This window comes from Sciurus vulgaris (genome assembly GCF_902686455.1).
Source record: "Sciurus vulgaris genome assembly, chromosome: 15".
Lineage (NCBI taxonomy): Eukaryota > Metazoa > Chordata > Mammalia > Rodentia > Sciuridae > Sciurus > Sciurus vulgaris.
Genome location: NC_136476.1, coordinates 82,656,054 through 82,684,009, shown reverse-complemented (window position 1 = coordinate 82,684,009; position 27,956 = coordinate 82,656,054). Strand labels below are relative to the sequence as shown.

At 43.4% G+C, this 27,956-nt stretch overlaps 1 protein-coding gene across 16 annotated transcripts in view; it reads right to left on the bottom strand.

Annotated features, from left to right (window-relative positions):
* The window catches only part of RALGPS1 (Ral GEF with PH domain and SH3 binding motif 1), a 265,526-nt gene that overhangs the window by 128,984 nt on the left and 108,586 nt on the right, over window positions 1-27,956 (bottom strand). For 13 of the 16 annotated variants that reach the window (XR_013759595.1, XM_079112919.1, XM_079112914.1 and 10 more), the window contains exons 6-8: window positions 27,260-27,349; window positions 24,553-24,645; window positions 10,870-10,996 (exon numbers count right to left, since the gene is read on the bottom strand). Coding sequence is in view for 15 of the 16 variants with exons in the window: in XM_079112919.1 (XP_078969045.1) it covers window positions 10,870-10,996; window positions 24,553-24,645; window positions 27,260-27,349 (310 nt within the window). In the remaining variant the exon portion in view is untranslated. The remainder of the gene's footprint in view (window positions 1-10,869; window positions 10,997-24,552; window positions 24,646-27,259; window positions 27,350-27,956) is intronic. The other 3 variants (XM_079112924.1, XM_079112918.1, XM_079112925.1) reach the window with 2 other exon arrangements.

The window sequence follows — 27,956 nt, the reverse complement described above, 5'->3', positions numbered from 1 at the left end:
ATCCACGTAAGTTTTTACTGAACCCCAGTGGCAGTGGTGAGGGCACACCTGCCTCTGGTGGGGCCTAGCACGTGCTGCCGGCTATTCTGGGGGTCTCTGGGGCATCAGCACTCACTTCCTTTTGACCAAAGGCCACTTCTTTTTGAAAACCCTTTCAGATGTCTGGCTAACTAGCCCAGTGTGTTTTATACTCACAAACAACTTGCCTTTGTCTTAAACTTCAGAATTTATATTTGAAAATAGAGGGTTATTTAAAAAAAAAAAATGAAGGGTTTGTTTATTTGAAGAAATAGCTTAGGTTCTCGAAATTTCCTTCACGTATTAGAGGTCTGGGTAGATTTACCAAGAATGTCTAAGTTTTCTCTTATTATTCAGAACTGTCATGATGCCTGATTTTTTGTTTCTTGAGAGATCACAATTTTCCACACTGCTACAGTACTTTCAGAATCAGCACTAAAGCATTTAAAATCCATCACATTCCTAATTTTATTTAGTTATTTCCTGGAAGGAATAATAAGTAGTGAAAACCAAACACCCCCTAAATCAACGTAGCTATTTAGAAATAGGTGGTATAGTCTTTCTTCAAACCTCTGCCTGCTTTTGTTACCATTTCAATCAGAACTGGGTGTTTATGGGAGTTGCTATCATACAAAATTAGCTGCAAAAATGTTGACCTGAATATCCCAGTACTATTTTCACACTCTGAAGTAATTTGGAAGAAACTATGTGATTCAAAGAAAGTCTTATTTTTAAAATGTAATAAGTTTTCCCCTCTGTGTTTTTTAAATTATGTTTCACAAGGAATTCAGGACACCAAAATGCGACCAACCAGTTCTAAAATCCATTAAAGGTTGGAATACACACCCGCGCAGGTTGGCAACAGCAACAGCAACAGCAGCTGGTACTACCTGAGGGCAATTTTTGTGGATGACACAAGAGTGGAGTCGTGGGAACCCAGTTAGCATAGAACCTTCCACAGAAGTTATGACAATTGTTACAAAAATAAAACCCACATTTACTATTAGCAGCAAATAGCTACTGAGGCTGGAGCTGAGGCTGGAGCAAAGTCCCAGGCAGTGGAAGCAAGGAGCAGCTGGAAACTCAATGGAGCTCAAGCTTCTCCCAGAGCAGCTCCCTCCCTCTCTTAGGAAAGACCTACCGGGAGGATTTGCCAGGGAAAAACAAACGGTTACAGACATTTTTTCCTATATTGTACTTTCCAGGAATTATGTAACCATTGCTTTTTAGATAAACAAATCCATCCCCACTAAGGCTGGGTTTTCAAGAGGAATCCAGTATTAAAAGAAACCACAACCCAGGTTTGGGCAGGGTCTGTCCATGGCATTCAGATGAGCAAGTGGAGCCCCCCAACTGCCCTCAGGACAGTGGCCCCACTGAGCCTCAGAATGAGAACTTGCTTTGTTTGTTTTTCAAATTGTGGAGCTCCCAAGGTAAACCTCTTGTGCTGACCTAAGAACAGAAAGCCACTAGAGCCCAGGTGCCTTCTGTTCTTCCCTCTGATGTTCTGTTGCACTGTGAGAAATGCAGCCCCACTGGCCTAAGGCAAGAGGGAAATCATAACAAGGCTGAGGGGACAGAAGCAGGGCAGTTCACTGGGCTCTCAATGCCAGAGCAGAAGGCCATGCAGGAGGCCTCGAGGAGCCAATAGGAAGCACCTGCCAGGAAGAGGCAGCTGAAATGAGGTGATGGCAGGCAAGGATGCTGCTCTGTCCAGATGCTCCGAGTGGCAAGGGGCCCAAAAGCCAGTTCGGGTTAGCCAGTGATGTTGAAAACCTAAGACAACCTGATTGGTGATTTAACAACAGAGAGTATCAAAAGAAAGAGCGGAGATGATTCATCCATTTTATATAGTGCCAGTGATAGTACAGTCACATATGACAGAAGACAGGTAGGTGACAATGCAAGGGAGGGGAAGATACTGACCTGAACAGTGGAGATGGGAAGTCAGGAGCAGGCAGTGGCAAGAGCTCAGGGCTCATAGCCAGACCTCCTAGGCCCATTCCTTGCTTTGCACTTTCCAATAATGTGACCCTAGGCACCCTCTCAGTGCCTGGGATATCATGAGCACTCAGGCAGGTGATGCACACAGATAGGGTAGACAATATACAGCAGATCTCCTGATCACCCCTGTTAGAGAGGAAATCCCTAACTGTCCTGGAGTTTGCCCACCAGTTGAGCCATACATGGTACTAGGCTGCCCTCACCCTCATACCATCAATCCCATCCCTCAACTGAGAGCCTCAGGCAAAGTGGAAATGGACTTGGGAGCTGTGCACATTAACATGCCCTCCTCTGTGAACCCAAGAGGGGATCTGTCAGCCATCAAGTAGAAAGACACTGCAGTTTACTGCAAGCTCGAAGAAGGGTACAATGAAAGGATGAGAAAGCCTGAAAAGAGGAAGCACACAATGAAATTCAATTCGATTACACAACATAAGACAAAACAAATGTGAAAGAATTACATGGCCCTACTAAAAGACAAGGTCTCTCATATTAGGGCCAACTAAATGCTATTTGAAAGGATCACATCTAGAGCAGGGCTGCTTAAAATATTAAAACTAAGCTATAGAAAAAGATTTATAAAATAATGCAATAAAAATAAGATATAAATTTGGTGTCACTCAACTAATATCAAAGAAGCAAAAGCAAGTAAAAATGGAAACAAGGGCTGGGGTTGTGGCTCTGTGGTAGAGTGCTTGCCTAGCATGTGTGAGGCACTGGGCTCAATCCTCAACACCACATAAAAATAAATAAAAGTCCATTGACAACTAAAAAAATATTTTAAAAAAACATGGAACCAAGATCGTTTTGGGTGGGAGACTTTGCAATGAGTCTATAACTGTTATAAATGCCTATATACTAAACACATATGGCAGAAATTACTAGAAACACAAGGGGACTCTAACGTGTATTTCTGTTCTTGATAGACCAACTTGTCAAAAATTAATAATTTGAATATTATAAGGCAACTTAAGAGAAATTTGAAAGATTATACATTTCCCAGAGCCCATGAAACATGTATAAAAACAGATCATGTGTTAAGCCACAAGGAAAATCTTAAATATTTTTTAAAAACCTAGAAATCACATAGGTCAAATTCTAAAAAATGAAAGAAGACTAATTTTTTAAAAACCCAGTCATTCATGAAGTATTATCATAATACCCCAAAATTTAAAACAACTCACATGTCCATCAAATGAATGAATAAATAAAATGTAGTGTATCTATACAATGTAATATTACTTGGTAATAAGAAAGACTGAAGTACTAACCATATTTCATACTCCAAATGGATGAATTTTTAAAACATGATGCTAAGAGAAGAATTCCAATTTCTATGATTCAGTTTACATAAAAATTGTAGAACAGGCAACACTACGAAGACAGAAAGTAGATTAGTGGTGACTTAGGGCTAAGGGTGGGGGTGTGCGCTAGAAAGAGGGAAAAGAGCGTGACTGCTAATGGTAAAAAGGTTCTTCTGGGGATGATAAAAGTGCTTTAAAACTGATTGTGGTAATAGTTACACAACTCTGTGGATATACTAAAAATTGCTAAATTGCATTCTTTAAATGGATTATATATTAATTATTTAATAAATCTGTTAGAAAAAAAATACCAAGTCCTTAAAAATTAAAAAAAAATCACCAAGTAATACTTGAATAAAAGTTTAAAATACAATTACAGAATATTTAAAGAACATCACTGAGAATGTTAATGTGTCAAAACATGTGGTATGCAGCAAAAGCAGCAATTGGAGGACAATTTATAGCCTTAAACTGTTTTTCATTACTAAAGAATTGTGTAATTCTTATAAAGGTATACCTTTTTATGTATCACTAAAAAAGCTGTTGCCAAGCAAACAATGTTAAAATGTTTTATCATTAATTGAAAGATACATCCTAATTTCAAAGGTGCTAAAATGTGAAAGAGAAAAAGCACTTCATAGATAGAATATGGTAAACTAAAAAGCAGAAAGCAGAAAGGCAATGTGGGTTTCAAGATGGCGGCCTAGAGGGTGGCTGCATTTCATGTTGCTCCAGGACTCAGGATTCAAAAGAGGAGATATTGAGACGCTTGGGACCAACTCAAAGCAGCCGGGTGACTCTCACCCCCTGGGGGGCATCCCGGATGGGACGGTGGTCCCGGAACGCAGGAAACTTTGTGAAGTAGAACTGCCGGCGAGACGCCCCTCCCCCCGCTGGAGCAGTGAACTCGGACAGCTGGGAGCGCCGTAAAAGAGGCCGCTCGGCACAGCGCTGGGACTCGGAGCAACCACTGGGGCTCCGGCAGCTGCGCAGGGGAAGAGTGGCGAGGAGAGCTGTGTGGACTCAGGACACCGGGGCCTGCCCTGAGGAGGAGGAGGAGGAGCGTGGCCACTTGGATTTGGAGTGACTGCACCGGAGCTACAGGCGGTTGCCAGAGGAGAAGCTGCGCGGCGAGCTGTTTGGACTCGGAACGACGCTTCTGAACACTGGGGCCTGCCCTGAGGACGAGGACGAGGAGGAGGAGCGCGGCCGCTTGGATTCGGGGTGACTACACCAGAGCTACAGGCGGTTGCCAGAGGAGGGGATGCGTGGCGAGCTGTTTGGACTCAGATCACTTCTGAACCCCGGGGCCTGCCCGGAGGAGTAGGAGGAGGAAGAGGAGGAGCGGGGCGGGTCCTTTGGACTCGCAGTGACTGCATTAGCGCTCCAGGCGGCTGCTCAGAGGAGAAGGCGAGTGGTGAGTTCTTTGGACTTAAAGTGACAGCTCCTGAACACAGGGGGGCTACCTGGAGGAGAAGCGTGGTGGGACGCTTGGTCTTGCGTGGCCGCACCAGAGCTCCGGGCGGTTGCCCAGAGGACCCGTGCTGCGGGTCACGTGGACTCAGAGCCACTCAGAGCGACCGCTCCTGAACACCCGGGGGGTAATCTGGAGAAGGAGGAGGAACGGGGAGGGTCACTTCGACTCGGAGTGATTGATTGCCCAGGGCTATGGGTGGTTGGTGGAGGTGGAGGCACGAAGTGAGTTTCTTGGACTCCTAGTGACCGCACCGGAATACTGGGTGGCTGCCTGGAGGAAGAGGCCTGTGGCTAAAAGAATTTACAAAAAGAAAGCCAGCATTACAGAACATTCTCAGCAAAATATTCCATGAGGAAGAGATGAAAAACAAAGAAGCAAATCAGCAAACGGAGGAATTATCCTAAAGGAATTGTCAAATAAAGGAGGAAACAAGTTGTGTCAAACAAATAAATAAATAAAATTTAAAAAATGAACCAAATGACCGGGAAACCAATCATATCTCTACAATAACCCTGAATGTTAATGGCCTGAATTCATCAATCAAAAGACATAGAGTGGCAGATTGGATTAAAAAGAAAGATCCAACAATATGTTGCCTGCAAGAGACTCACCTCATAGAAAAAGATACCCATAGACTAAAGGTGAAAGGATGGGGAAAAACATACCATGCGCATGGACTCAGCAAAAAAGCTGGAGTATCCATCCTCATTTCCGATAATGTGGACTTCAAGCCAAAGTTAGTCAGAAGGGATAAAGAAGGTCATTTCATACTGCTTAAGGGAAGCATAAATCAGCAAGATATAACAATCATAAACATCTATGCCCCAAACAGTGGCTCATCCATGTATGTCAAACAAATCCTTCTCAATTTCAGAAACCAAATAGACCATAACACAATAATACTAGGTGATTTTAACACGCCTCTCTCACCACTGGACAGATCTTCCAGACAAAAATTGAACAAAGAAACCATAGATCTCAATAACACAATCAATAATTTAGACTTAACGGACATTTATAGAATATACCATCCAACCAAGAGCGAATACACTTTCTTCTCAGCAGCACATGGATCCTTCTCTAAAATAGACCATATATTATGCCACAAAGCTAATGTTAGCAAATACAAGAAGATAGAGACACTAGCATGTATTCTATCAGATCATAATGGATTGAAGTTAGAAATAAATGAAAGAGTAAAACACAGAAACTATTCCAACATCTGGAGATTAAACAATATGCTATTATATGATGAATGGATAACAGAAGATATTAGGAAGGAAATTAAAAAATTCTTAGAGGTAAATGAGAACAAAGAAACATCATATCAAAATCTCTGGGACACTATGAAAGCAGTACTTAGAGGGAAATTTATTTCATGGAGCACATTTAATAAAAGAAGTAAAACTCAACAAATAAACGACCTAACACTACAGCTCAAAGCCCTAGAAAAAGAAGAACAGAACAACACCAAAAGTAGTAGAAGACAGGAAATAGTTAAACTCAGAGCTGAAATCAACGAAATTAAAACAAAAGAAACAATACAAAAAATTGACAAAATAAATAGTTGGTTCTTCGAAAAAATAAACAAAATTGATAAACCTTTAGCCACACTAACAAAGAGAAGACGAGAGAAAACCCAAATCACTAAAATTCGGAATGAACAAGGAAATATCACAACAGACAGGATTGAAATACAAAACATAATTAGAAGCTATTTTGAAAATCTATACTCCAACAACATAGAAAATTTTGAAGGCATCAACAGGTTTCTAGAGACATATGAATTGCCTAAACTGAACGAGGAGGACATAAACAATTTAAATAGACCAATTTCAAGTACTGAAATAGAAGAAGTCATCAAAAGCCTACCAACAAAGAAAAGTCCGGGACCAGATGGGTTCTCAGCCGAGTTCTACAAAACCTTTAAAGAAGAGCTCATTCCAATACTTCTCAAAGTATTCCATAAAATAGAAGAGGAGGGAACCCTCCCAAACTCATTCTATGAAGCCAATATCACCCTGATACCTAAACCAGACAGAGACTCATCAAGGAAAGAAAATTTCAGACCAATATCCTTAATGAACATCGACGCAAAAATTCTCAACAAAATTTTAGCAAATCGCATACAAAAACATATTAAAAAGATAGTGCACCATGATCAAGTTGGTTTCATCCCAGGGATGCAAGGTTGGTTCAACATCAGGAAATCAATAAACGTAATTCACCACATTAATAGACTTAAAGTCAAGAATCACATGATTATTTCAATAGATGCAGAAAAAGCATTTGATAAAATACAGCACCCCTTCATGCTGAAAACACTAGAAAAATAGGGATAGTGGGAACATTCCTTAACATTGTAAAGGCCATTTATGCTAAGCCCATGGCTAATATCATTCTAAATGGTGAAAAACTGAAAGCATTCCCCCTAAAAACTGGAACAAGGCAGGGATGCCCTCTTTCACCACTTCTATTCAACATCGTTCTTGAGACTCTGGACAGAGCAATTAGACAAACCAAAGAGATTAAAGGGATACGAATTGGGAAAGAAGAACTCAAACTATCCCTGTTCCCTGATGACATGATTATATATTTAGAGGAACCTGGAAATTCCACCAGAAAACTCTTAGAACTCATAAGTGAATTCAGTAAAGTAGCAGGTTACAAGATCAATGCCCATAAATCCAACGCATTTTTATACATAAGTGATGAATCTTCAGAAAGAGAAATTAGGAAAACTACCCCATTCACTACAGCCTCGAAAAAAATAAAATACTTGGGAATCAATCTCACAAAAGAGGTGAAAGACCTCTACAATGAGAACTATACAACACTAAAGAAAGAAATTAAAGAACACCTTAGAAGATGGAAAGATCTTCCATGTTCTTGGATAGGAAGAATTAATATTGTCAAAATGGCCATACTACCTAAAGTGCTATACAAATTCAATGCAATTCCAATTAAAATCCCAATGATGTACCTTACAGAAATAGAGCAAGCAATTATGAAATTCATCTGGAAGAATAAGAAACCCAGAATAGCTAAAGCAATCCTTAGCAGGAAGAGTGAAACAGGGGGTATTGCAATACCAGATCTTCAACTCTACTACAAAGCAATAGTAACAAAAACGGCATGGTATTGGTACCAAAATAGAAAGGTAGATCAATGGTATAGAATAGAGGACACGGACACAAACCCAAATAAATACAATTTTCTCATACTAGACAAAGGTGCCAAAAATATGCAATGGAGAAAAGATAGCCTCTTCAACAAATGGTGCTGGGAGAATTGGAAATCCATATGCAACAGAATGAAACTAAACCCATATCTCTCACCATGCACGAAACTAAACTCAAAATGGATTAAGGACCTCGGAATCAGACCAGAGACCCTGCAGATTATAGAAGAAAAAGTAGGTCCAAATCTTCACCTTGTTGGTCTAGGATCAGACTTCCTTAACAGGACTCCCATAGCACAAGAAATAAAAGCTAGAATCAACCACTGGGATAGATTCAAACTAAAAAGCTTTCTCTCAGCAAAGGAAACTATCAGCAATGTGAAGAAAGAGCCTACAGAGTGGGAGAATATCTTTGCCAATCATACTTCAGATAGAGCACTAATCTCCAGAATCTATAAAGAACTCAAAAAACTCTACTCCAAGAATTCAAATAATCCAGTCGACAAATGGGCTAAGGAAATGAATAGACACTTCACAGAAGAAGATCTACAAGCAATCAACAAACATATGGAAAAATGTTCAACATCTCTAGTAATAAGAGAAATGCAAATCAAAACCACCCTAAGATTCCATCTCACCCCAATTAGAATGGCGATTATCAAGAATACGAGCAACAACAGGTGTTGGTGAGGATGTGGGGAGAAAGGTACACTCATACATTGCTGGTGGGGCTGCAAATTAGTGCAGCCACTCTGGAAAGCAGTGTGGAGATTCCTTAGAAAACTTGGAATGGACCCTCCATTTGACCCAGCTATCCCACTCCTTGGCCTATACCCAAGGGACTTAAAATCAGCATACTACAGAGACACAGCCACATCAATGTTCATAGCTGCTCAATTCACAATAGCCAGACTGTGGAACCAACCTAGATGCCCTTCAATTGATGAGTGGATAAAGAAACTGTGGTATATATATACAATGGAATATTACTCAGCCATAAAGAATGATAAAATTATGGCATTTGCAGGCAAATGGATGAAATTGGAGAATATCATGCTAAGTGAGATAAGCCAATCTCAAAAAGCCAAAGGACGAATGATTTCGCTAATAAGTGGAGGATGACACATAATGGGGGGGAGGGAAGGGTTAGTGTTAGGGTTAGAGTTAGGGTTAGGGAGGGGGGCAAGTATGGAGGAAGGAAGTACTGTATAGAGGGTAAAGAGGGGTGGCAGGGGTGGGGGGAAGGGATAAAATAACAGAATGAATCAAACAACATTACTCTATGTAAATTTTTGATTACACAAATGGTATGCCTTTACGCCATGTACAAACAGAGAAACAACATGTATCCCATTTGTTTACAATAAAAAAAAAAAAAGAAAATTCTAAAAAAAAAAAAAGAAAGAAAGGCAATGTGACTGATAAACAAATCCAAAATCTAATTCTTTGGAAAGACCAATGGATAAACCTTTGACAAGGCAAATTTTAAAAAAGAAAGTGAACACAAAAATCTAAACTATTAGGAACACACAGCAAATATAACCATATATACACAGAAGTTCAAATTTATAAAAAATATACTATATAATGCATTATGGTGAAAAAATTAAATGGGGAAAGCCCTATGCTAATAATTTTGAAAGCCTGAATCAAATAGACAATTTTTTATTAAAAAACAAAATTTCCAAGTTGGCCTTAAAAGAATTAGAAAATGTAAATAAAGAATGCTCACAGAAGAGAAACATCATGCCAAAGATATATGTTAAAAATAATTATACTAGATCCCTGCAAATATCAGGAGTCGCTTCTATAAAATCTTAGGTTTTCCTTATTAAGACTATTTTACATCATAAAAATACAAAAATTTCTAAAATTAACACAAAACTGAAGCCCAAACTAGCAGAAGCATTTTTTTGCCTATCAATTTGGCAAAGATTAAAAAGAGAAGAAAAGAAAATGTACAGTATTTGTACATGTGGGAGAAAAGCAATTTCATCCACTTCTAATAAAAGTGTAAAATGATGTAGCTCTCTGGAAAGCATTTTGAAAAAGCATGCCTTTTTGCATAAGTTTTGAACCAGTTTTGAATCATACTTCTAGGTATTTATTGCAAAGTAATAATCATAATTGTATATAACAAGTTTTTGCAATAAGATGTTCATTGAAGAATGTAGAAATAACTCACATGGTTAATACCAGACAGCAGATTCAAGCTTGACAAATCCATCTGAGGGGGCTGAACCAAAGTATTGAAATATGGATAATAGCACTAGGGGTTTAAGGTAAACACACGTATTTTGTATACGCCCAAAGGAATGATTAGAAAAGGAACAAAGTATCTGTAGGTGGGATTCTCTTCCTAATTCCTTAAAATGAACACATATTATTTTCTAACCAGGAAAATAAATAATTGTTGCTATAATTTTGTTTGTACAAATCTTAAGAAATATGCTAATTAAGAACAGAACCAGGGCTGGGGATATAGCTCAGTTGGCAGAGTGCTTGCCTTGCAAGCATAAGGCCCTGGGTTTGATCCTCAGCACCGGAAAAAAAAAAAAAAAAAAAAGCAGAACCAGAAAAGAGGATTTGTCCTCAAGTTTGGGATGAACCAGTAGAAGTTCTGCTGCCATCACTGCAGTTGTCTGGGCAGCAGCTGAGAAGCCTGGGTTCACAGATCACAGGTCTAAGAGGCAGAAAATCCACCCTCTTCAAAGTTCCCATCCCTGGAAGTATCAACAGCCTGTTCCAACACAAGAAGCCAACCAATTGCCTCTTTACCCGCACCCTGCTATTTCCTGGAAAATTTTCAACTAGAAACTGTAAAAACATCTTATTTGGCACTGTTTCTTAAAAAATAATAATAATAAGCCAATTCAGACTCCTACCTAGATAGGGAATACTGGGCACCATCTTCAGGCTTCGAATATATTCCCGTGTCCGCTTGTAATTATCTTCTTTAGACATCAGGTAGTCCAATTTCTCAAAGGTAGTCTTGTCTTTTCGATTCAAAAGCTGGAAATGAGAAGAAATTATAGAGGCTGAGGGAGAAAAAAAAAAAAAAAAGCCAAAAGAAACAGAAGAGAAGACAGCTGTCACAAGAACAAAAGGACACATCCTATTAAAGGGTATGGCTATCCTGTACCAACCCCAGGCACAACTAAAGATTAAAAGCCCGTTTCACACAGAGGTGGAAAATTTCACAGCCTGTCTTACTAACTTCCCAGAATCTCACACTTGAAAGATACCTCCTAATGCCACCTAGTGCACTGCTCTACAAGGTACCAGATCCTTGTCCAGCACCATCCCCATGGGTACGTGGACCCTGCAGCAGCAAGGGGCTCAGAGGGTGAAGCAAACTGCTCAAGGTCACCAGAAAAGTTATTTCACAGCAACCCCAGGCATCCACAGGCATCCATGTTCTCCCTCAACCTCTCCGACAGCACAGGGCCCTGGGAACTGAACTTGCACAGGACTCCATGCTCATGCCACGAGAACACAGCCAGGACAGGGCTCTAGCCCAGGTTTTCTTCTCCAGAGTCCCCAGCATCTACCTGAGTCATATTTACATGGGGCATGGTGTTTTGATAAAAAGAAGGCAAACTTCCATAAACAGTCATCTAAGGGGTGATCTTATGCAACACAGGATGAGCAGGTACCCACAGCCAAAGATTAGAGAAACAAGCTCCTTGGTGACTGAGACCACTGCTGTGTAAAGCTAGTGCTTTTTAGAAAGGAGTAGAAACTTAAGTTCCTGGTATTCAAGATTTGGTGCTAAGGTTTCCCAATGAGGTTCTGAGTGTCCCAAGACAAGGCCCAGTGCCAAGAAATGGCAACAAGCCTCCTCAGATACAAAGCCTTTGAGGAAAGGCGTCTACACTGAGAAACTAGGGCTGGAGAAGGGCCACTTGGAGAGGGCTGGCTTTGGCACAGCATAGCTGATCCTGCGAGATCACTCAAGTTTATCTTTCAGGGCCCAGAGCTTCTGGGATTGGAAGTCAATAGGTAAACCCAGGAGTGTAAATGAAGCGGACCCCAGGCCTGGTGCATCCTTGGCCAAGTTTGGTCTTGAGACCACAGTCTATACAAGGACCTAACCAATATACCCACCATGACCATCAGACTGCAGTAGGCCAGAGTTCAAAAGCCTCATCATGCAGCAGAGAGAAATAGAACAGTGAGTGCCCAGCACCAGGGGAAGCAGTGTATTCCCAGGCTAGGTCTGGTGCATCAGGGAGCCAGGGCTGCTTGGAGCAGGCCCTACCCCATTCCTTCATCATTGGCAGCTGGAGCCACAGAGTTGAGCCACGAGATAGCCCACTGCAAATGAGCAGAAAGCCTATGGACTTCAGAGAGGAAAGGCAGAGTAAGTTGAAAGGAAGTTTCAAGTACTAAAGAACTTGGAGGTTAAGAAGCAAGCTTTTTTTTCTCCCACTGGAAATTCAGGACACATCAGGGTGGGGACACTACACAGATGCTAGGAACAACAGCTGCCTAACTGGCTTGCTAATTTGAGGCTGTTATTCATTATAGTAACAAATGGACAGGAAATAACACCATCATCCCCCATTTACTGTTTGTAAAGCATATAATATACAACTCATCTGAACTTCACACAGCCCAGAGACAAAGAGGAAGCCAAGACTATGGCCTCTGGTTCAGGTTCATAATCACAAGGATTAAGTGGCTTGTCCAAGTATCCTTGGGAAACTTGACTCAACAGAGAAGCAAGACCTATTTTTTTAACAACATGGAAGTGAGTAAATAGAGACTAAGGACCCAGACAAATAATAAATGAATTGTGGGCAAGTGTCAAGGGGAACTGTAGAAGGATGCAGCATTTAAATGAACAATCAGGATGAAAAGATGGCCAAATGAACAACATATACCGGAAGCAGAACCACAAACCTGGCGTGAACTGCCCCCTGTGAAGTTAAGCAGGCCCCTCACCTCCCTTGTCCAGGAGGTTTATTTTATTTTATTTTTTAATTAATGCAATCTAGAACTCCACTGACTTATTTGGCAATCATTCATATTCATCCAGCAGTCAAACAAACCCCAATTCAGGGCTCATACGAATACAGCTGAGACATACAGGCTTCCAATGTCCATACTGCCAGTTCTCTGGTCCCAGCTGGGTAACTGTCATGTTCAGCTATCTACCAGCCTACCCAGTACCCATACACACAGCACCTCAGAGGTGGCAGGCCTGTCTTCCCACCACCACATACATGCTTTCAGAAGGGCTAGATCTGGTTAACCTCACTCATCTGCTCCAGTCAGTGCCTACAAATGAGATTCAGGACAGCATTGATATCTCAAGGATTAATACATAGGTTGCTGGAATACACACAAAAAACTCTGACTTGTATATTTGCCATGAGGTGTACGAAAGCTGCCCAAGAATTTCCTTTAGGGAGATGAAGGAGTAAGCCAGGAAATGGAAGACATGGGATATGGGAGACACAGGGCTCAGCCCAAGAGTGGAGAAGAGATTGTGGATGCTTGATAAGCAGCAGGCTGTAGAAGCAACTGGTCCCCAATGTACCAGCCCTGGAAGCATGTCTCAGAAGACACGTGTTTTTTGTTGTTTTGTTTTTGTTTGTGTTTTTTGTAGTTGTAGATGGATAGAATGCCTTTACTTTGTTTACTTTTTTATGTGATGCTAAGGATCAAACCCAGTGCCTTCCATGTGCTCGACAAGCACTCTGCCACTAAGCCACAGACGCAGTCCTACCCTCAGTCTCTCTATAGAAAACCTGATATGAGAGCACATTTGGGGGAGGGGAAGATAAATATAATAACAAATAAAATAAAAATAGGTAAAATAAAATTTTAGGATTACATGTTTGTATACATGTCTGGCAAATAGATGGTAGATAGGATAAGATGATTTTTTTAAAAAGGGAATTAGAATATCCAGGGAAATGAAAAATACTTAAGAAAGGACATGTTATTCATAATTTATTACTTGAGTACACAGTGAAGCATACTTACTCATTCCTAATCATGAAGACACTGAATACTCCTTTAACAAAATGAGTGAACTAGAATTTTAACCACAGTGATGATGATATGTTTTTAAAGAATGAAGGAAAGTGGTTCTGGAGAATTACACCAGCATCTATAAATCCTATGAAGTCACCGGATACTGTTCAGAGCAGATGGCTCAAGAAATTGTAGCAAATGCATATGGAAGGGATGTGCATTTTTGTGGCACAAACTACCAGAAGAAACCGCTAAATAACAAGAAGTGGCTGCCTCTGGGGAGCGAGTGGTGTACAGAGAGAGCAGGGAGTGCTGGTTGCTTCACTGAGCCTTTCAGTACTGATGTTTGAAATTAATGTGCATGTATTATGCTGATAAAAATTCTTTTGAGATTTAGTTTCTTTAAAATATAGGGTTTGTTGATTCAGAAGAAAATAGCATTTACTTACACATGTTTTAAACTTTTATTACAAGTAGAACCACAAACTGCAAACCTCATATGAATTGAGGGTGCTTTAGATTTTAGAGTTTATGGGAAGCCTCAGGAAAGAACCATCAGAACTATATACAAGAAAATAAATTACTTGCTTGCCTGGAGTCAAATGGATACTAAAACCATTCATGTTCAGGAAGAGAGGTTGGGAAGTAAAATGAAAAAAATTCACTGGATGTAATAGGTAACTTTCCTAAAGTTAGTTAGGAGTCTGCGGTACCCTGGGATCTCCATCCATGTTTATTGCAATTTTAATTGATTGTGTGGTTACCTTTATGTCTTCCTCAGCAAGTGACAAGCCCATGGGGCCAGTGAGGGTGCCGGTCATACTTTTGCTCCACTATCCCCTGCATTTGGTGTGGTTCCTAACAGGGAGGAAGCACTGCCAAAATATTTGTTGAATAAAAGAACAATGAGGAAGATAACAATGATAACTAAGAAATCCAGTTCCTTGGGAATTTCTTAGGCAAAAGAAGAAATAAGAGCCAAGATTATGGGCTATTTAGAAACCCCAATAAGAACACTATATTGAGCTATGTGATGAGGCCAAAACTATATCAAGAGGAAAATTCATGAGTTTTAAACTCTTTTATAATTAAACAAGTAAGAAATAATATATATATAAACTAAACATTCAGCTCAAGAGGCTAGAACAAGAGGAGGAATATAGGAGAACCAGACTCAGAAAATCAGAAATCGGTAGGTTAATAAACAAAACAAAGTTAAACAGCAAACCTATAAAAATAACTAAAAACCTAAGAGCTTACTTTATCAGATATTAATGAATAAGGTAACACATCTACAAAAAAGGCAGAAAGCAAAAACATATATGAGGATTGAAAAGGAGTTCTAACCACATATACGAAGTAAAAATGAAGCCCCTGCATATGGAATATAAATCATTTTCATGGTTCAAGGTGTATGTTCTAAGGGATAAATGGGACTTATACACCACAAGGTCAAAAGCCAGAAGATCACAAATCTTGGTGAAATACTTGCTTTTAGAAACCTCCTCATTGTGTGTGATGCTTGTCATCCGACTATTCAGGAATCATACCCCCATGTTCCTCTGGCAAAGTAGTTCAAATCTAGAAGTTGTCTCCATAAAAGGGGAAGATATTCTTCCAAATTTGCTTTATGAGGACACAGTATCTTGTTCCTCTGCCTTGAGAGAAGAACATTTCTTGACACATGGAAATATTTTTCAACAAAGAGCCTGTTACCCCAAATATGTTAAAATGGGCTCAGATTCTATTTCAATTTCAGCATCTACTGCAGGGATGGAAAGAATTTTTAGTGTTGTCGATAATCTATGGACCAATGGACTCAGTAGGCTAAGTATGGAATCAGCAAGGAATGAAACTAGAACGTTTAAAAAAACTTTTTTTTTTTATCTCTTTTGATACATGATATCAGTTTTTGAGAAATAAAAAAGCTACAAAGTCACGTATCTGATGTAAACTATTAGATGCAATGGGACTATTATATGTAACAAGGAAAAATTGTGACTTTAGAGTTTGTTGGAATCCTGGCTGCCCATACCATTTTAAACCCTGTACAGATAGATATTAACTTGTATAAAATACAGTAATGCAAATAATTCCTGCCCATAGAAAGGCAAATTTTATCTTGTGGAATACCAGTATCACATTTGGAAAACTAATTTTGTGTCTATATTTTAAATTATTGTAGCATTTCTTACTTGACTATAAAATTGTGGTACTCTGGGTTCTCTTTTGATATATCTCTTGACATATTTACTAATTCTCTCACTAATTAATGAAACAAAATCTTTGACAAATATTCATTTTGTATTTGTATGAATCATGACTTTACCTTTTAAAAACTTATCCTTGAACAGTTCCACGCAGGCATATAGACACATGTATCCAATCAAATGCATATAATGTATAATCTCATGGGACAATTTTCATCATGTATTCCCAATTTGGGGGGAACTTAATTGTTTTGTTAATTTGTGTTAATTGTTAAAAATGCTACACAACAGTCCCAGGAGACATTCCCACCAAGACCTGAGAGTACCACTGGGAGGGTGAGACTGATCCCCTAGTATGTTTGCCAATGGCCCACTGGAGGTCTAGAGCTGGTCTGGGGATGGGTGGAGAGTTAGGTACAAAATCCGTGTACCATTTGTTCAATCCAACTGAGCAATGAAAAGGGCAAGCTAAGGCAAGGAAGGGCCAGAACACTACCAGAGGACTCTAGAGAGTGGGAATTAACTCTGTCATGCAAAAGGGGGACTCTATGAAGAGGGAGTGCTGGAAATGAGTTTTGAAGGATTTTGATAAGCATGGGTAGGGCTCGAAAGGTGCTAGAGGCTGCAGAAGGGAGGAGAAGAGGCCTGGAGGTAGGAGCACGCAGGGAGGGAAACAGTAGTTTGGCTAAACTGTAGCTGCGTGTTGCTGTGTTGCTGTGGATGAGAATGGAAAGATGGAAACTTGCCTTTTGTTAAAGTCTGGCACTGACCCAGTCATATAGTGCCCAGTCATGTGATCACTATGTTGACTGCTTATTCTACTTTTCCAGATACTTCAGCTCGATTTGCAAACAGCATGTCAATCACAAGCTAAGAAGCATGAACAGTGAATACTAATCAAAAAGGAAAGAATGAGTTGATTGTGGCCATGTTTTAACAGGAAATTCCTCTGGCCAACTCTTGCGTCTCTTGTGCACATGACTTGGGGCTCTGAATTGGTGTTGCTGGTAGGAGCAGATGCTCAGTTGGCCACAACTGAAAGGTTTATGGTTTGTTTTTTAGGGTCAGGAAGTAGGTGTGAAGTAGGTATGAAACCTTTTTGGCATTTTCTGCCTTTCCCAAAATGCCTCTCTTATATCCTTGGAGCACAGTAAGACCCTCAGTACCCATGATCTTTCACCAAGTGCCACATGCCCAGATCACCCAGCAGGACACACCAACCCTCTCCCATTCAAATTCAGTATCTTCCCTTTGCTCCCTGAAATGTGGGGTTACAAGTCCAAATGAGATGATTAAAAACTGGCTGACAAAATCATCATCATAATGCTGGAGATGAGGAAATGACTCTCAAATGGAAGACTGGTGAGAGAGATTGGCTTCAGGTGGTCAAACTGGAGCATCCTGCTTTTCGGGGATCAGGAGGCATGGGGCACCTCTGACGAGCAAGGTGGGAGTGGCAGGTCGGGCAAGAACACTAATAGCTCTCTTTAACCATGGTGTGAAAGTTCTAGTTTCAGGGTTATCACTCAAGAAGAGGTGTGAGAGTGAATTGGAGAGTAAGACCAGAAGCAAAGGGCCCAGAGCTGGATGATAATGATAGTTCAGGTCACACATAAAAGGACCTGTCTCACAGGATAGTGGTCTCTGCCAGTGCATTTAAGTAGAGTCAAGAAGAGCTAAAAATTACAGTGGCAATAATAACATCAGCTAACACTCATCTCACCCTTGCTATGTACTAAGCATTGTTCTAAACAGTTTTTTATGTATCTAATCATTTAATCCTCACCATAAGAGGGAGGCCCAGGACTGGACCCAAGCATCTGATTTAAGAGCTCACATGCTCAAATTCCAGGCCCTCTTTGCTTCTTTGTGGACACACCAGTGCAGGTCACATGTATTTAGACCCTATAGCCACATGAGCTACAAGCTAGGGTGACAATTTCTCACAGGTGACTCTTCCCACTGATTCTTCTTAGGGCTCCTCTTGGCTGTACCTTATGTCAAATTGGTGACATCTGATGGCTCTGATTGCTATGGGCAGCTTCATTCCAGTCCCCCATATGTGTGGGGCCTGAAAGCAGGACTCCCTGCTGAGCAGGCATTAAATCCCAGGCCTTAGCTGCAAAGGCCTGTCCACAGCGATTCCTCTTAGCTCTGCTCACTGTTCCAATTCTGAGAGTATGCTTTATTTTTAGCACATGGTGACTTCTCTTTCTTGGCTTCTAGTGTAGCTCTGCTTGTTGGTTTTTAAACATTTTTTTTTTTTTTTTTTTTTTTTTTTTTTTTGGTGCTTATGGTGTCCATGTGCTGGGGCAGGAGATAGATAGGGAATAAAGGGGGCTTTTTCCTTATCAGTTCTGTCTACCATATTACCTGAAAGTTCAAAATACAGTCTGAAGAGAGTGTTCTGGCACTCTATCACGTTCCTGAAAGCCAGAGTTTGATTTCAGACATGCCAAGTGTGAGCTGTCAAAGGAACATGTGAGCAGAGGGCGTGGTGGAGCAGGAGCTGGAGTGTAAGTTTTGGGCTCAGGAGAGAGGCAGGAGCTGGGACCACAGAGCCAGTCACCATGGGGGCACAGAGGTGGCATCTGAAGCTCCCCATGCTGGTGAGCTTACCACAGAAAGGGAAATGGAGCAGACAAGGGAGGGATGTGCATTTTTGTGGCTCAAACTATCAGAAGAAGGGCCTTGCTGAACCACTGCATTCATGAGCATGGGAATCAGGAGGAGTAGCTATCAGAATGGCAGGACAGAACTAAGCCCAGGCAGAGGGACTTCCCAGGAAGAAGATGAAGACTAGCAGCCAGTCCTGTGGCAATGTCAAGGCAGATGAGAGTCAATCGTCAGCAGGCTGATGATGGGGAACCTCTAGGAAGCAGTCCCCATGGGGGTCCTGAGGATGCCTGCAGGCTGCCAACGTTGGCTCCCTCTGCCAGCCATCTGCTCATCCCCGCACCTAGCTCTGCCTCCACCCTGGGTCAATGTTCAGAGAAGCTGTAACTCAGGCCTCCCAATTCAGCTGTGTCAGAGCAGCTGCAAGGTACTGCCACCAACACAGGGAGCAGAGATGCCTCCTGGATGAAAATCTGTGATACACCTGCCCGCCCGATAACTTCATGTGTCCTGTGTTCTCTGGATGGAAGGAGCCACCCTCTGACTTGTGGTGCCCTGGGATGCTAGGAGTCACAGCCCTGCTCTTGAGACATACCCCTCCTAGGCCACTGCCCATAGACCAAGCCTCTTGACCACTGGTGCTGATTTCCTCCATGCCAAGAACTTCAATTTTCACTTTGCTGCTACAAATGAGTCAAACTCTCTGGACCAATTCAGTAGCAAAGAGCAAAATCACTCTGGGCAGGTGCACAAGCAGGCAGAGCAGGTGTGTACGTGTGTACACAGTGCATGTGTGGCACAGGGAACACATGGCTGTGACTACCCCATGCCAGGAATTCCCTGCCCACTGATCACTCAGAAATAAGTGGTTAGTGATCAGCAGCTTCCTAGCTACTCACCTGGGCCTAGGAACTGCCCCTCCTTCCTTTCATCTCCTCATCTCAATGTCTCCACCATGGCTCTTCCTGGAACCTTCTCCTCAGAACACATCCTGCACCAGTCTACTTCTCTCTTCACCCACTGCTGCCTCCGTCCTGGCCAAGGTTACCTCACTCCTGGACTCTGTCCTCACCTCCAAACAAAGCCCTGGTTTCAACTCTTAGTCCCCCACCTCCCAATTTATCTTCCACAGAGTAGCAACAGTAATTAAAAAGCAAAACCCCAAGCCACTGTAAACTGGTTCATGTCTGTCTGCTGCTTAAAGCCCTTGGTGCACTCAGAACAGAATCCAACTCTTCCAGCCCTACACACCAGCCTCTTCCTGGCCCAGTGGGCCCCAGCAACACTGGCTTGCAGCTTCCTTCATCACTTCAAGCTCATTCCCATGGTGGGCCTCTGTACCAGCTGTCCCCTCTGCCTGGAAGGCTCATCCCCTTGTCCTGGGATGGTTGCTTCCCTTTTGTCATTCAGGCCTTGGGGTACAGGGTCTCACCTCAGAGGGGCCTCCCCTGAACACCCATCTAAAGCTGACATCCAGTCATTCTCCATCATACCCTTCTGTTTGGTCTCATATCAACACTTAACTCTCCCTGCAACCCAGTGTTGGGGATGGAACTCCGGGCCCCATGAGTGTTAGGCATATTAGTGCCCTACCATGGGGCTATATACCCCAGTCCCCATTTAGTGTCTGCATTGCAAACACTTATCTCATAGTTCCTTGTTCACTTCTTCACACATTCAACCAACATCTACTGATCACCTCTTGTGCCACTCTAGGCAGGTGTCTATTCTCCCTGAATTACATGAAAGCCTGTCAGGATGGGGCCTTGGCCATAGGCTCATGGCCTGGCATGGAGGCAGCATTTGATAAATATTTAATTTACAGAATAAAGCCACAAGGGGATGTGTACTCAGGAAATCAGAACTGGCCAATGCAACTTCTTACTTAGGCTTCATGGCTTTGAGGCAGCCAGTATTCCAAAGCAGCCCCAGTGTTTGGATAAACCATTCTCTGCCTGCATTTTTCCAAGGTAGCCATGACTCCCTTCCTGTTTTTGTACCCATCACACATTTATTAGGTCCTACTGTGTACGGGCCTGTGCTTCAGTGTCAATCTCTGTCTTGTCTAGCTCACCCAGCTGCTTCACTCAAAGGCCAGCCATGGACAGGCCAATTAGGCTGCCATGTCTTAGACAATGACTAACTGGCCTTCACTAGAGGCCATCAAGATGCAGCCAAGTGGCAGGTCACCTCGCCCATCCAGGTTCCCAGGATGCCTAGAATTCCGATGCAACTCCCAAGGACAGTGCTCAGAAAGCTCAGTCCTTCTTCCCAAGCAATGGGTGGGCCACTTGTTCTGACCAGTGCCCAGTGACTGCATTGTACTTCCCACCATCACGAGTCATCCACACAGTGAACAAGCAGGCTGTGGAGTCCAGCAGGGCTACATCCCACAACGCTGGCATTCATTAGCTCTGGGATCTTGGACAGGTCACTCCATCTCTAGGAACCTCTGTTTCCTCCTTTGAAAAATGAGGACTATAAAAGCACTGGCCTTTTGGGTTGTTAGTGCTGGTCTCTCCAGAGCTTCCTGCTCCTCCCTGATCTGCAGGTCCATGAGGTCTCACCAGTCCCAACTCAAGGGACAAGGGAAGAGAGGAAATAGCTCTTTGAGGGGTAATATACAGTTCAAACAAATGTATGTGGGCAGAGACACAGAGACATCATCTCAAAAGATTGCAGTCAAGGGAAGAGGCAGGCCTTAAAGAGAACATGGAGCAGATAGACACATGCTCCACCTAGGTGCTGCCACCTGCCAGGACATCAGGAATACAGAGCAGGAAGCTGTCCACTCCACTGGGCTGGGGACGATTTGAATGAGAGGGGAAAGATGAGTTTGGTCTCTTGTTTCCCAAATGTTCTGTGCCAAGTGCTGTTCTTGGATTAACGGGACAGGTGAGTAGCAGAGGGGAGTCAACCTAAAACAAGGCTATAACACACGACATGAGAGTCCTCAGGCTGTTACCTGCATCTGCCTTGCCTTCTTCTCCCTGACCCCAGGCTTTCCAGTTGCCACTCTTTATTTCCTACAATGCTGCAGCTTCCCACCTTCTGCCCTGGTTAGTGGCCTCTGTAACTGGGGAAGCAGCCCAGTCCCCAGTCCTTTGGAAATAATGCGGAAATTTCTCAGAAAAAGAATAGGAATGTGTTGTCCTGACTTTCCTGTTCCTTGGTGAAGGGAACCTCAGGTCCCTGGCATCTCACTGGTTCCCCCAGCTAAATCCAGAGGTGGCAGAGACAATAGTCAATTCCAGGGAACTAGACAGCAACAGAAGCCATAGCGTGGACAACCAAGGAATAAGTGGCCAGAAAGCACTTGACAGGGCAGCCTTCCATGTCTGGCTGCAGGTCTCTGGCTCACTGGCTGCATGTTCCCCCCACTCCCCACTGGCCCTCCTCTGACTTCCCTTTCTGCTGCAGTACAGTAGCCAGGTACCATCCAGCAGTAGTCATAGCAAAGATAAAGGCCTCATGGCCTGAGGGGGTGCTGATAGTCCACTGATTTCCAAAGTTCCTAATACAGGATTTCCAACAGAGAAGAATTTTTTTTTAATTAAAAACTTAAAAAGTTCCTGCTCTTATTTAGAGTGACAGGTGGTAAGTTGGACTGGTACTTGCTCAGATCAGAGGAGTTTGGTAGTTGTATGCACGGGCTCTGGAACCAGACTGGTTGGCTTTGATCCCAGCTCTGCTACTTGGCTGTGGGGCCCTGAAGAAATCACTCCACCTCACTGTGCTTCTATTTCCTTGTCTGTGAATGAGAATAAAACTGTACCTGCCTCGACCAGTAGCTGTTGAGACTAAAGGAGTTAAAATAAGTTAGAACATGTAAGTCAGTGGCTGCCATGTGTTTTTATTCTGGCAAATCCATGAGGAAGAGTGGCTGGTCCATGAGTCCTAGGGGGAAGCCAGGTGAAGGGCCCTGCTTCAGTCCCAGGAGGATATTGCATTCAGGACCATGGAGGAGCAATGGGAGGCCTAATTTCATTGCTGCAAAGACCCATTAACAGCCAAGAAGATGCAGTCACCCTCAGCAGTGCTTGTCAGGCTGAACAGAGAGCCCTAGGCATCATTCTGACCTGATGCTGCCTCATGGTCCCGGCAGTAGACAGCATCCCTTGGAGAACATGGTCCACAGCTTCACCATGGACCCTGCCTGTCCCTGAGTAGGTCACAGCTCTGTGCAGGGCCCTTAGCCAGCCTTGGCCACTGGTGTTGATTCACTCAATCTGCCCTCACTGACAAGTTTCTAGGGGTCCCTGCCATTTACAATATTGCTGACAATTGGGACTAGGCACATGAGAAGATTCAAAACTCAGCCCTCTGGGTCCTCACACAGCCCTTAGGAGTCCAAGAAACAGTAAATGTGGAAGATGCATTTGAAAAAGAATCTTGAAGCAACTTCTAAAAAAAAGGCTCACTGCTCAGATATACTTGGAGTCACAGGGTTGGCAGCCACTGCAGAGACCAGTGGCTTCCAAACTTGCTTTTGACCTCCAAAGCCATTGCTCAGTTGCAATTCATCCAGGAGCCCAATACATAAGAAACCCAAACAGGACTCCTCTGTGGAAACAGCGCCTGAGCTGCCTGCTTGGCACCCTTTCTCCTCTCGCTCAGCCCCTGGTGGCACTCAATGCAACTCTGAGGACCCCTAGGGCTCCATAAAGAACTGACAGAAAACCATGAACCTAAGCCAAGTTTCCCAAGTGGAGATGGGAAATGGAGCCCGCAGGAGCCATGCCCAAATGACGCCCAAACACAGACCTAGTTTTCAGACTCCAGGCTAACGCTTTTTGCCCCACTCTGCTAGGGCTAGATCTATGGAAAGCTGCAATTTAAAGAAACAGGGCTTATTTCTGGTCACCTCCAACATAATCCTTAAGTATTTTAAAGGCCTCTAAACCAGCCAAGTAGGAAACAGAGCCTAGCCCCACAGACTGGCAGAAGGAATATCGGAAATGAGTTGTAGAAGCACATCTGACAATTCCATACAGTTTCCATCAGTTCTGTGGGACATAAACAGGTCTTGAAAGGCTTGGGCTGTGTGGCTGCAAGAGACCTGGACCGGGCAGGCCAGGAGGTGAATGCTAATGAGCTATGGAAATAGCAATTACTTCCCCCATGTCAGGCGCCGTGCCAAGCAAAGGAGGATAAAGAGGACTGAGATATTTTTAAAGTATTTTTACAGCAGGAAAACTTTCCTACAGACTCAATTATATAACTATCAGACTCCACCTCTGAGCTGAAATTATCCATGGCCTCAGAGAAGAAGAAAAAGAAAAAAAAAAAAAAAAAAAAAGGCAAGAAAAAAGTCATTTTTTCCTACATGAGGGTCACAGGTTTCTCCAGAGAAACTCTGAGCTATATGGCCAGTGACCCAGGGCAGCTGCAAACCATCAGTTCAAAGAGCTTCCCAAGGGCAGCGTGAAGTCTGCCAGAGACAAACACTGGCCAAGGGAAGGGCAGAAGTCACATGCTGACCTGGCCATCATAGGACAGTGCCCAGGAAGAGTTCCTCTAAGGGCTGCCAGTTCCAACCGCATCAGTGCCATCCTCACTGACTACTCCCTTGGACCAAAATGGGGCTGGGGTTACTGAGCCATGCAGAGGCCCAGAGGATGCTCCATGCATTGACAGTAACTCTGTCCTTGGCAAAGCATAGATGGACAGAGAAAGCCCAGAGCTTAAGCAATACAGGTCGACACCAATGAAACGACAGCTGAAATCAAAGGGACAGACTTAGAGAGATTAACTTACAGCCCAGGTTTTTGTCAGCCTGAAGATGGGAGCACTTTGTAATGCTGACACCACAGACATGAGAGAATGAAGGTTGTTGAGTTCTAGAAGTTTCTGGGGGAAAAAAAAATATGGAATACATTATTTTGTTGCTATAAACAACAGAATAAAAACATGCCCAAGTGTTACCAAATGTTGTCATATTCATGAAATTCAATTACACTTAAAAATATCTCATGTAGAAAATATAGTTCTAGGAAGTTCATAGGAACCATATGCTTTTTCTCTCAAATTGTCAAAAGGTGAATCTGCATCTAAAAAACAAAAAATTTCATCAGCTGACTCATCTGGTTGCTGGACAGAAATGTGGCTCAGGATAAGATCTGATAATCCCTTTATGTTCTATTTTTAGATGAATCTGTCCCAACAGGCTTCTGTAAGCTAAAACCCTGGCCATGCCAACAGTATCAGTGGCTCTTCTGCCATTACCTTAACACCCAAATGAGAAATGGCTGAGGGAAGATGTTAGCCATCTGCGTAATTCCTCTCAGCTGGGAAGGCAGGCTACAGCTTCCCAGTCAATCACAATGCTCCTTTGAACCAGGCCCCAAATTAGTGAGAACATTTGGAGTCAATTCAGTCTCAGACAAGTTCTTTACCAGGAAGGGCAACAGAAGGAGGACAAGAGTGGAGAGTAACTGCAGAAAAATGTAATGGCTCTGTTCTTGGTTTTATGCTGAGGGAGAGGGGCTAACAGGACCAGGTTCTGTTTTTCATTCTGGGAGACAGGGAAGCCTGGGCTACCAAGGAGGCTCTGTGGGACCCACAGACCTGGTTCCAATCCCAGTCCCACTCTGCATTTCCTTCAGCAAGTCACCTGATCCTCTGCACCTTGGTGTCCTCACAGGTAACATGGGGAAGGTGATAAAGGCACTTGTGCTGCATGAAATGGTGCAGCCTGGCCTGGGTGGTGCCAGGTGGGTCTAAGCCTTTTCTGTCTGGAAGACTCATCTTCCCTTCACCCATTCCTTGTCTTGGGTAATTCCTGGCTCAGATACCACTTCCTCTAATACGGCTTTCCTGACCTCATTCCCAAATCTATAGTGGCGGGAACTCCATCTGTGTTTCCACACTGTGTATCCTTCACATTCTAGATTGTACTTGCTCCTTACTTGCCTCTCTCTCACCCTAAACAGTGTGTCCCCTGAGACATCATGTCTTTGTACCTAGTATAGCACCCAGCACGTAACAGGTTAAATGAATAAATAAATGAAAACCTTTGTGCCTGGGCCACATAGCTCTGTACTTGGAAATTTCACTCTGACCACACAAATTAATACTTCAGTTCATACATCTTGTAACAATCTCTAATTATTTCCTTTGTGAGAATAGATTCTCTGAGTGAATGAAACTGCATTCTAGTATCTGAATTGCTGCGCCTGTCACTGAATTTCTTCTTAGTGCCAAAGGCATCTGGGAGATTATCTAACCCACCTCTTCTATTTTATAGACGAGAAAACCAAGGCCCAAAGAAGGGAAGGGGCTTGCCCAAGGATATACCCAGCGTGTGGGGCCAGCATGACAATCTACAGTGAGGAAAAGGGCGGAGATTAATGACAGATCATTTGGGACTCCTTAGGCTGGGACCATAAACTCATTTCCAAACTGCAAGCCCCAGGAGGGTTAGAACCACAGCCAGATATCTTTTCTTTTGCCCAGCCTCGAACTGACTGACAGCACTAAGCATCAGTAAACCCAGTGCTAGTTCCAAGTACTTCAGGAGAATGCATGGGACATTTGGTGACCATTGCCCCCAACGTGTTAATAGACCAACACACTTAACCTTCCCATGAAGGGTGGCAGAGCAGCTTCCCTAAAGGCAGAGATGTGGCTTTTATTCCTGTTCTGCTGCTGACTGGTTGTGGGGCCTGGGCATGAACGCTGCTCTTTAAGTCTCCCCTTCCTCCTCTGCAAATGAGCCCTGAATGCAATCACATCCATACAGTAGCTGCTGTGCAGCCTGTTCAGAGGGTCTGGGTGGGAAGAGGACACATGCATGCACAGAGCAAGGAATGAGCCCACTGCACAATGCTGCTCAGAGTACAGCAGACGCAGGAGGGGGACCTGAGCGTGGGGAGGTGCTCCTAGCCTGAAAGCAGCCTGGGAAGGCACCAGGACGGCACAGCTGGAGCTGGCACAGATGGAGGAAGAGGAGGGGAAGTCAGGGCCCAACAAGCAGGCAGGATGGAGTCTATCAAGTCGGGGGGGCTGGAGGTGGAAATGGAGGGCAGCAGGGTCATCTGGCCCAGGCCTGAGTTCAGGATGGGGTGGGGCAGACTCTGCTGACTAGTGACACAATTATGCAGGATGTGACCAGATCACAGGCACTGAAGCTAACTAAAATCCTTCAGTCCCAGTACTTCCAAATCTGGTGAGAGAACAGAGACCAGGGGCACCACAGGACCTTGGGGAAAAAGTGCAAGCCCAGGTAAGGAGGATGGCTGGCTGCCAACATTATGGATGGAGGAGCATGCTGTTGATGCACAGGTAAGTACCAGGGCATGGGCAGCAGGGTGGGTCCAGAGGTGGCCCTACCTGGGAAACTCAGGTCACAGTCCCCACCCACCACTTCAACCCTATCCTGCAGGTCCACAGCAAAGCACCTCCCAAATGCCAAGGGAAAAATTTTTGAGACAAGAAACGGGGAGATAATAATAAAACAGCTTACCTTGGCTATTTTCACAAAATGGCTGAGGATTTCTGCCCTTATTTTTAAAGTCTGTGCTGTTAGAATTTCTCGTACAACCCAAAAACTGACCTGTAGAGTCAAATACACATACATACACACACATACACACCAGAAAAGTTGTTAAATGCCAGACACCCATCACCCTTGCCCACCACTGCTGTGGGATTTCCAGGAGGCTAGGAGGCTGAGAGAGCATGGCCCAGGGTCACATGAGATGGAGGGCTCCTTGTGGCACCTGACCCCGGCTGGGACCCATGTTCCCAGCACCCGCTGTCCTGCACATATAGCAGTGCTGGGAGAAGCAGGTACTTCTGTCTACACCCAGGGGAGCACTGGCCTCCATGGCACACCAGTGCCTCTGCAGGTGCTGCAGGGAACTGGGAAATGAATTGGTCTGGGCACCTGCTCAGAAGGATCCAGATGTGGGACGAACATGGATTATGGGAGGATGGCTGGACAGACAGACACGTGGTCAGACAAAGGGATGTATGCACTGACGGTACACCCATGAAGTCCATATCCCCAGCCATGCCCGAGACAAGGAGAATTCACCAATATGTGTGCAATTGCCACAGACTTAATTTTCTAAGAGAGGTTGTCCAAGAGTAAATGATACGAAAAGTCTTTCCAAGCTCTGTGAAGCTACAAGATATGCTTTCCTGGAGATAGCCTGTGC